This window comes from Elephas maximus, chromosome 12, assembly GCF_024166365.1.
Source record: "Elephas maximus indicus isolate mEleMax1 chromosome 12, mEleMax1 primary haplotype, whole genome shotgun sequence".
In the NCBI taxonomy this organism is placed as follows: Eukaryota; Metazoa; Chordata; class Mammalia; order Proboscidea; family Elephantidae; genus Elephas; species Elephas maximus.
The window spans coordinates 8046122-8056571 of record NC_064830.1 but is presented as its reverse complement, the minus strand read 5'-3'; the positions used below and the strand labels follow the sequence as shown (position 1 = coordinate 8056571).

At 40.6% G+C, this 10450-nt stretch overlaps 1 protein-coding gene across 1 annotated transcript; it reads left to right on the top strand.

The window, feature by feature from the left end:
• The first annotated feature begins 422 nt into the window (after positions 1 to 422).
• Positions 423 to 9438, top strand: ALKAL2 (ALK and LTK ligand 2). Its single transcript, XM_049903221.1, has 5 exons — positions 423 to 745; positions 2219 to 2272; positions 2363 to 2443; positions 5544 to 5609; positions 9244 to 9438. Exons 1-4 carry the CDS (start codon positions 475 to 477, stop codon positions 5606 to 5608), a joined length of 471 nt encoding a protein of 156 aa, XP_049759178.1. The 5' UTR covers positions 423 to 474; the 3' UTR covers position 5609; positions 9244 to 9438.
• The last annotated feature ends 1012 nt before the right edge of the window (positions 9439 to 10450 follow it).

Genomic DNA, 10450 nt, shown 5'->3' with positions numbered 1-10450 from the left:
GCGGGGGTCGCGGTGGAGCAGTGCTGGCTCTGCGCTCCCGCCTCACCTGGGCCGCGCGCCTCAGCGCGGAGTCGCCCCGCAGCGCCCCGGTGCGGCCCCGGGGCCGGGAGGGGTGCCCTTCCTCGGGGCGCTGGAGGCTCCCAGGCTCGCCCGGAGCAGTGAGGCGGGGTTGGGGAGAGCCGCGCTCCGGGAGTGCCGAGCGCGGAGGGGCGCCTGGAGGACTGCGTAAACCGGTCGTTCCAGCGCCAGGTGGCCGGGTCTGATCGCAGTATAAGCGGGGATCTGGCCCCTTTTCTCTCCCGGGTTCTCCAGCCCAGAGCGTTTCACTGAGTGTATTCTCCCCTCCCCCAACAACCCTGACTTTCTTTCCCTGTCTCCCCCCACCCCTTTCTTTCAGTAAACAAAGATCCCGGAGAGGGTGTTGGATTTTTTTTTTCCTGCTTCATTCCTAACTTAACGCACCATCCTGACCCTATGCAAACTGACATGAGTGGACCGAGGCGTCCTGTCCTCCTGGCGCTGGTGTTCTTGCTGGTGACGGTGGGACCGTGCCGAGGGAGAACAGAATCTCGAGAAATCACAGACAGACAGACTCTCTTAAACCTCATCATGGAGATCATTCAAGAACTTAAAAAATACCACTTGGGGGAATACAAGAGATTGCAATTTTTCAGCAAACATGACTATACTTTGGGCCGTAGGGAGGTCACTGACTACGGAGTTTATCCTGAGGAGCAAAGAGTTGGTAAGTCGGCCCCTCCTTTACGTTATTTATGTCAAGTCTCCCCCACCCCTCCCAACACACACACACGCTCACAGACACATATAACCATGGACTACTTTTAACAGCTTCGATCTTGACTGTGTTTATCTAACTTTCATACCAAAGAAGGCACTAGAAGATTTGTATCTGGTTGAAAGTAGACGTGTCTTTGAGAAAACACATTTTAAAAAGAGAAATCAATTCCGATTGTTAAAAGAACAGAAACAAAACTCGGAAATATTTTTACAAAGAAACGGAAAATAGTAAGATTTACGTACAGCTGCCTCACAGACAATCCTAACTAACCCACTTCTAAGATGTATGAATTGTTACCAATGGCAGTAACTTCTGCATAGAACTGTCTGTCATCTGTTATTTTGGAAATGGAAATATTTTCAGCAAAGCAGTTGCAGCTGAAAGAGAAATGTTTCAGAGTTCTCCCCCTTCGGTAGAGCCTTTCCCAGAGTGACTGCCCCATGGGAAATTTCTGAAGAAAGCATGTAAGCTTTAATGCTTTTCATGACACAATTAGGTCAAATATGATAGGGTCAATTTTATAGAGAATGACTAAAGTTAGGAGTAAATGAAGACTGACATCAGAGAGGTATCTAGACCTTGCGAGTGAGCAGGATTCTAAGGGAAACGTTCCTTCAGATGAGATGTGGGAAGGAGCTAAGGATTTGTAGGAAGATAAATAAAGTGTGGCATCACATACCATCATCGCTAAGTTATCAGTGCAGAACAGATAAGTGAAGATGATTAAAGATGACTGTAATAAACAAAGCACAAAGGCTGAGACCAGAAGGAATGTCTGTGAAACCACTGTTTACAAGTGCCAAAAAAAAGATGCTTTAAAAGGAGAATTGCTTGGAAGAGTCTTTTCCTGGGAAATGTATGCTTATCTTATAAACAAGGTTAATGTATATTTCAATTTATTTACATCAGCCATCTTAACAGGTGGTTTTGAAGGCATTTAATCCTTTATCTAAATATATACCAGGAAAAAGTAAATCCTATAAAAATTTTTTTTGTTTGAAGGGTCAGATTCTCTTCCTAGAACTTTGAGGGAGGTTTTGAGATTTGATTCCCAAGCTCTGCAAGATAAAAGTTTCTAAAAGTGATTTATACTGGAAGCTCACTGTCAGAAATAACCTTCACCTTGTAACTTTATGATTGCTGCCCGTATCCAGATGGTAGAGACTGGACAGATAACATTGGAGTTTGCGAGTAGTTCATTCTATTTGAAGAACAGTATGTCCTCGAGTACAAGTTTTCACATTAGGTCATACATAACAATCAAGGGTGGCTCCAGTCTGTTTTATTTAGTGCAAAGAATATGGCTAATGCAGAATTCCCAATAACTTTCTTCAACATGAGCTAAAGATTACATGAGAACAAAAATGCTTCTTTCAGGCAATGTGACAATTCATTTTTAATTTCTTCCCCCGGAAACAGAAATTGTCCCCCGAGATCTAAGGATGAAGGACAAGTTTTTAAAACATCTTACAGGTAAGTTTTCTTTTCATTCCTTCACCTCTCCCTAAGTTCCTTTGCATCTTCCTGAATCCTTATAATCTGTTTTCTTCTTCATTGTTATAGGTCCTCTTTATTTTAGCCCAAAGTGCAGCAAACATTTCCATAGACTTTATCACAACACCAGAGACTGCACCATCCCTGCATGTAAGTGACAACATCTGTAAATTCCTTTATAAATATAGGCACAGGGCAGACGAGTGATTCTCTGAAATATACTTCATGTCCTTTCATTAGATAGGCCCCTTCCTTTGAAATTCGTGGTTGCTAATATGTGTTCCTTCTTAACTATGGAGCTAGGGACCAGGGTATCCAGACCACTGAAGAAGATAAGTAAATTCTACAGCAAAACTTGTGACAAAATGGAAAATTATTTACATTCATTGGAATTCATCAAGCCTTGGAATAGGCTTCTGTAATTCACATTCTTGTTTTGATTATGAATTCTGGATGATGCCTGTATTTGTATCTGCTGAAGTATGATAAACAAGGTTAAGAATGGATTGGTAAAATGGCCACTGCCGAGTCTATAGTCTGGAGAGTAAAAAAGCAGATGAACCGGAAGCATTCTGGTCGGACTTCCTTGACCTTCTCCAGTACCCTGAGCAGAGACTTCTTCCATCAGTAGTTACGTCATCATCATCTGGGAATTTTATTGCTATTTCAAAACCCTGCTTTTCTGGCTGCCAGTGGTTCTCTTCAACCTGCTCCTTCTGGCCATCTATTCACAGCAAAACGCCTTTTATTTCCCCCAAACGGGCTCACCACGCTCGTCACACTGCGCCCAACAGTAACGAGTGATTTATTAGCTGGAGTGGTATCTATAGGGCCCCAGACCAATTTTTCTCATAGGGACTAAAACTCGTATTTCATTTTAAGACTGGCCAGAGAAAAGGCTTACAAGTATACCAGATATCTTAGTAACTACTTTCAGAGAATATCCAGAGGGGGCCAGCAGATCAGACTAACCTGCCCTGCCTCCCAAAAAGCCAATTTCCATGAAGTAGTTGTTTTTTTTCTGTTTAAGTCAGGGAAATTAATCCAGATCATAACAGCTCTCATTTCTAGAGCATCACTATGTACCAGGGACTTTGCGAGTCGCAGTCACAAACACCCTATCAATTCATTGTCCCAATGGCCCAGTAAATTACTATCCTTTTACACATGGCACTGGCACACGTTAAGTGAAACCTACCACATGACAAGCAAGCGGGAACACGTGGCATTCAAATGAAGGCCTATCTGGTCACGCTGTTATCACTACACCATTCTAACTCCAAGGCAAGCTGCAAACATTTCCTAAGCAGCCTTGCTTCCATAATTTTCCAGCATGGCTTCAGACTCACCTTTTTATTCATACCGTATGTGCCTACTACACCGTGGCTTCCTTATTTCCTTCCTTCAAAGTGGAACCTCCTTCTGCTTGAGAATTATTAACCTGCTTCCTGGAGTCAGAAAACCTTTTTATTTTTATTACTAAATGTTTATATATTTTTATATGAAACACAGTCTTACAATAATAGAGTCATAAATTGTGACTTGAAAGCGATCTTAGGGGTCATTACATCTAATCCTTACATTTTTGGATGAGGAAATCGACTTAAAAAGGTTTAAACTGTCACACAGATCTTAGCTAAACTAGAACAACCTCACGTTTTGACTGTCGATCCTTTTCTAATACATCACCCTGCGTGCCACGTACGCTACCTCTTTTGAGTGGTCACTTGGCTTCATGATAGATACCAAGGCCATCCATAAAGGAAGACAGTTCACCCCGGGCCATGCAGAGGTGGACCCCTGGCAGATCTGTACACTCAGATGGGTGCCTGCTAACTGGGTTTCCACCTCTCCTTACGCCATCAGGAGCTGCAGAGCTGAGTCAGACCACTTCTGTACTGCTTTAGGCTATACAAAAGGAAAGGCATAGAATCCTGGGATGTTAGAGCTGAAAAGGAGCCACAGGGCCTTCTTACTTCAAGTGTGGATCCCAGGACCAACAGCACTGGTGCCTTGTTAAAAAGGCAGAATTTTAAGTCCCGCCCCAGACCTACTGAATCAAAATCTGAATTTTAGTAAGTTTCTCAGATGACCTGCATGCAAATCACTGCCTTAGAGAACATTCGTGTTTAGTGGGAGTATGTGATCAATCTCAGGATTTCCAGGCATGTTGCAGATGGAAAGTAGTTGCAATTCTTTGATTAGCTCAGCACTTGGGTTTACATAGTCCCCTATCTCCCTGCTAAATGATCTATTTAAGGTAATTTTATTCTAAAAACTGTGATGCAGTGGATAAAAAAGAGCCACGAAGCCAGAAGTCCAGATGACCTCGATCATTTTTCTCCCTTGAACCCAAGCTAACTTGTACTCTACATATTTAGAAGGCAGATTTTTAGAAGTAGAGTTAGCTACTTATCTGTTTGACGTATTGTGTACATTTTTTGATAGTTGTCAATTTACTCATTCATTAAGATTTTCAGTTCAAAGTATGAACTCTTCCATTTTTGTGCAGGATTTTGCTGCTCTTGAGAAATTTTAGAAATCTATCAACTGCTGCAGCCTTCCATAGAATTTCATGCTAAGAAAATTCCCTTATGGCCATGATTGCTAGACCTCACTTATTTTCAGTAACACCTATCAAAATAGTCAAACGGGAAATTATATACGAAGGAAAATCAGCCTGCTCTCAGAACTGGCCCATTCCTTCCTTTAGTCATCTAGTCTACGTCTCTCTGCTCTGTTACTTGCCCTTTGGCCCACTTTAGAATTTTAACGCCAAGGGCTTTATGTTATGGTCACGTCAGGTGAGGACTCAGTCTGCACGTGACCTACAAGTTAGGTACCACAAAGGTATGGAAAGACCCTACCTCCTTGTGTCCTAGGAAAAACTGATGTTACTTCAGTGAGCTCTGATAGCCACTGAGAGAAGAGAGGGGGCAGAGAGAGCTGCTGTGCGGTAGACTCAGCCTTTACCCCCCTTCCTTCCCTCCACCCCTAGTCAGGTTAGTTAACTTCAGCCTGTGATGCTGCAGCCCCAGGAGTTCCAAAAACTAGTCCATCAACTTAGAGCCCTTGACAGCAGATGAGTTTTCCAGAAAACTCAGAATATTTAAAGAAATAAATGGCTTCAATAACTGATATACTTGCGAAAAGAAAAAAAAGGAAAAGAAAAAACCTCGTTATTGATTTTATCAGGAAGTGTTGCTCAGGTAACTGACAGGTGTCTGTCTGTGATTTATTTCCGCGACAGACTATAAAAGATGTGCCAGGCTTCTGACCCGGTTGGCTGTCAGTCCAGTGTGCATGGGAGGATAAGGTAAGCTCTTTGACAGCACAGTTGTGTGGGCACACATACCAAGGATTGGAATCCCACTGGGGACATGGAAAATTCATGGGAGTTCAGAAAGACTTATTCTTTGGCACAAGTAGCACTTTGAGTAAGGTTGATGCAACACTCAACAAATCTCAAAACGTTGGTCATAAATAAAAGGTACCCGCTCCTGGCCGATAGACATACCTCAGGTAGCCATTAGGCTTTTTTCATCTAATGATATAATTGGCACTGAGTATATATGTTAATAAGCCCTGGTGGCGCAGTGGTGAAGCACTCGGCTGCCAACCCAAAGGTCAGTAGTTTGAACCTACCGGCTGCTCCGTGGGAGAAAGATGTGGGAGTCTGCTTCTGTAAAGATTTACAGCCTTGGAAACCCTATGGGGTAGATCTACTCTGTCCTATGGGGTCTCTATGAGTCGGAATCGACAGCAATGGGTTACGTGTTATTTGCAAACACAGCACAGTAGCTAACTACTTCCAGCACATGGCTTGGTGCATAAATTAGAGTACATACATGTTTAAAACCATCCTCATTCGCTTTTAGGATTTCACTCACTCACACTCATAATTGAGCACATTAACCTATCCATGCAAATTTTATAGATACAACTGCTAAATGTGTTGGAGTTTGATTATATCATTAGGCCAGTATGCTTATAGAGAATAGCTATCCTCTTTAAATGTTTCTTTCAGTTATATTGGCATAATCTCTAATAGTAAAAATACCAACACACATCAAGAGTTTAGGAATTAATTTTTACTTGGGCCAGTTGACGGCTGATCTGTAAACGTATAACACCAACTATAGGCTCTGCAGTCCATGCCAGATGGACTAAAAAGGTATAATTTTATATTCCTGACATAAATGCCCTGGGATTCAGTCACTTTAGACAGCAACAGTTCAGTTTCGCCAAGTTTATACTTATTGTATGTCTTGTGTTTGCCAGGCAGGCACTCCAGATGTTGAATATACCACAGTAAATAAGACATGGTTCCTGCCCTCTAATGGTTGGTTCCCAGAAAACTTATCGGCTAACCAGAAGTTATTAATAAAAAAAAAGGGGGGGGATATTATATTGCATTTCTCTAGCAGTTACTCTAGTTTGATTCATGTAAAATGGATAAAAGAGTAGTTCTCTCATACACACACACTCACTGTGGAAAAGAAAAGCAATGCTTATAAATATTTAGATAGCACTGGATGAATGTTGAGGCAAAGCCCCGGCCCCTGCCTTAGGCATGTAAGAATAAACGCTGACTTGAGGCATGGCAGGTATGATTAACCTCATCCTTCACACCATTTTCTTCGGCATCAGAAGAACGAGTAGTAAATGAGGGGAATGAAATTGGGAGAATGAACCAAGCTATAAAGTGTTAATGGATAACTATGACACATTTCATACAAGTTCTATGAAACTTTTATGAACTTTTTGAGGGACATGAAAACATGGCTTTTAATGCCAGTCAAAACTAAGAAATGGTATAATTTATCTCCTGCCTTCGTTTCTTAGTATTGTTCAGTTTCTAGTCCATTGCTCACGTGGCACATAGAAAAGTTTCCGTTTTTTTCTTTTTTAAAACCAATGAAAGGATGCAGATTCCTGTAAATCTCCCAAGGTGGGGTGCTAGGGAAAATGAGAATGTTAAGTGTTCCCTCATGATTAAGTCACCACAGCTTCCAGAGACAGACCAGGCACATCCTTGGAATAAAACTTTGTCTACTTACAAATGGGAGAAAATGTATACCCTATTTTTACATCCACAAAAAATGGGTGCTGTCTACATTCTTCCTATTTCTTTGCCAATTAATTGACCAACCCCTCAGTTGTCTTTCCTGGAGAGACAGATAACTCTAGTTAAAGTAGCAAGAGTAATCAGTGGAACTTCTGCTAATATGGAGTTACTGCCAAGATTGGGAAACCCTGGTGACATAGTGGTTGAGTGCTACAGCTGTTAGCCAAAAGGTCGGCAGTTCGAATCCAGCAAGCGCTCCTTGGAAACCCCATGGGGCAGTTCTCCTCCGTCCTGTAGAGTCGCTGTGAGTTGGAGTCGGCCCGACAGCAATGGGTTTAGTTTTGGGGGTGGCAGTACCCTATCAGGCATCCAGGGTAAATGCTGCACTGGGGAATGGCATTGTAACTAACACTACAAGCCTTTGCATCACCTCCCCATCTTGCATCACCAATGTAGACTCTAACTGGACAATAAAATATATTCATGAAAATACATTAATAATAAGTATACGGTGGTGTCAGAAGTTCCTATGCCCATAAGGCAACCATACTCGACAGCCACGGTTGTTACAACTGGCAGTCACTGTGTTCGTTTTGGCCAAGAAATTGGTAAAATGTAAAACACCAATAATTCTGCTGTCTTTGATAATCTTCTTTTTTTTTTTAAATCATTTTCTTCTAATTCCAAAGGCTTAAGATTGCAATAACAAAGTTTTAACTGGCTAGTCACTCCTCTATCTGAGAGCAACAATACAGCTACACTCAAGAGTTTACTCCTTTGCAGCTTGGTTTAAAAGCATCAGTGAAAGACACCTTGGAGGTCCAAGTATAAGACACACACACACGAATCACTTAATGACATGGTGGCAGAGAAAGACAATACAACACGTATTTTACTGGCTACCAATTAATTTTTTCATTATGTGGTGGTAAGCCAGGTGATACAACTCCACTGTACCCAAATACTTTTAATGTCTCTTTTCATTTGATATTAATACATATACTAATTTAATATGACAAAGTGGCAGAATAAGATTCCTCTTCTTACTCCAGAAAATAAGATCATCTGCTGAAAGGTGCAGGTATTTAAGGGTCCTCGCACAGTGAGGTCTACATGTTCATTTGATCTCAGCAAATCCCTTTACCCTATTCTTCCTGAAGCCCATCAGCTGACCTCCTTAGACCAAAGAGAGGTTTTATGTTCCCGACTGATCTTCCCAACAGTCACCAAAGTCACAGAGAAAGACTTTCTCACACACATTTTATTCCTCTGCATTTACAGGTGAGTTCAATTAAAAGCCTGAGCTCTCGAATATCAAAAAAAAAATGTAGTTTGAGTAACAAGTATCTTGAGCAGTCTATAAAATGTAGCCTAGTCTTTAACTTGAGGTTTATCATTATTTAAAAAATTAAGAATAATACGTGTCAGTGGTTTAGGCCTATACTGAATCCTGGAAAAACTGATGTTTAATCTTGATTAAATTATTTGCTTCAAAATTATCCTTAACGCAGACGGTGTGATAACAATCCAGCTATTTTCCAGGGTTGCCACTAACTACTGAATTACTAAGGATTTTACCTACAGCACAAATATCAAAACTAAGCACTATTTTTAAACTTAAATAAGCATTCACTTTTATGATTTTCACTCCTCCAGCAAATTATTTTAGCATCTACAATGCACACAGCAGGCACATAACCACAGAACCAAGTTACTTTCTAAAACAAAATACACTGCGCTTTCTTAGAACAGAAATAGAGATTTCTTATGTTTATAGAAATGCTGTATTATGTAATATTATTTATTGGTGTAGAGAGTTCATATAAAAAGTATGAAGTTATAGTAAATGGAGTAATAATACAATAAATGTATTTATTTTCAGCAGGGGATAGAGCAGGAAAGGAGCGCTGCACCAAGAACCATGAGAAGTGCCTTGGAAACCAACAGGGAAACAGAATTTAATACCTTTATAAACACACTCCCTTGTGAACAGGAGATTTATTTTTGCAGACAGACTCTTCCACAATTCCTTTAACTTGAGTTTTGTATGTTGTTGACACTGTTTGCAGATACATAGTTGGTATATTAGTATTCCCGACAGTGATATTTACCATTCTTTACCCTAGAAAACAAAAGATAACACTCCACCTTTGATGTGTTATTTCTGCAAAGTGACAGAATATTTCATTCTCCCGATTAGTTGAAATCGCAAAGACTATTTCTCTAGAAACACAGAATCCAAAACTCTATTTTCATATAGCCTATGGTATGATTTGATAACTTTTATTACTTTTACAATTATGTTCCCAGAGCATTATTTCAAATTGCATGAATGAAAAATAAAGAAAACTTCAGTCCTGTGTTGGGGACAGTAGAGTGTACATGTGTGAACAGCTCTCCCAGGCTGAGTGCATCTGTCCTTTGTTGTAGGATAAATGTAAGATAGCACTCCAGCTGTTGTGCAATATGTAAATACTGTAAATAAGCACAATAAATGAAGTGTTTGTTATAACAAACAGTCTTCACCGTGGTTCTTTCCTTCCTCTTGTGGCAAGTCCATTGTTGGGATGCGTGACTTGCTATCTGTGTGGACTGCTACCCTGGCAGACTGTCACAGAACACATAAATCAGCAAGTTCCATAATGAAACTCAGAGGCTAGGAATTCCTGTAAAGAACAAGTATTTAAGTTAGCTTTTCTTTTTAAAGTAGAGGCTTCTATATATTGGTGACATAATTTCTTCTTGAGACAGAGCCTGACTTGGCAGGGAGTATTTCTAACAAGGTTGCATCCATTCATCTCCATCGTTTTATACTCAGGAAAACACAAAGAGGGAACTTACGACAACTCGAGATTTAACAAGCAGATATATTTTAAACTAATCTGGGTGGATCCAATTTACAAAGGTAAGTTGAATTCAGCAAAGCAATGAGTTTCTAAGTTCATATGACCCCTTATAAACAGGTGATACTGTCTGGGTATAACCAAAAGGCAGAGTTGTCCTCAAAGTATTGATTAGTTTGAGAACCCACATTTAAGATACATGTGTAAAAATTAAAGGAAAAAAAAAGAAATACAGTATAGGATTTT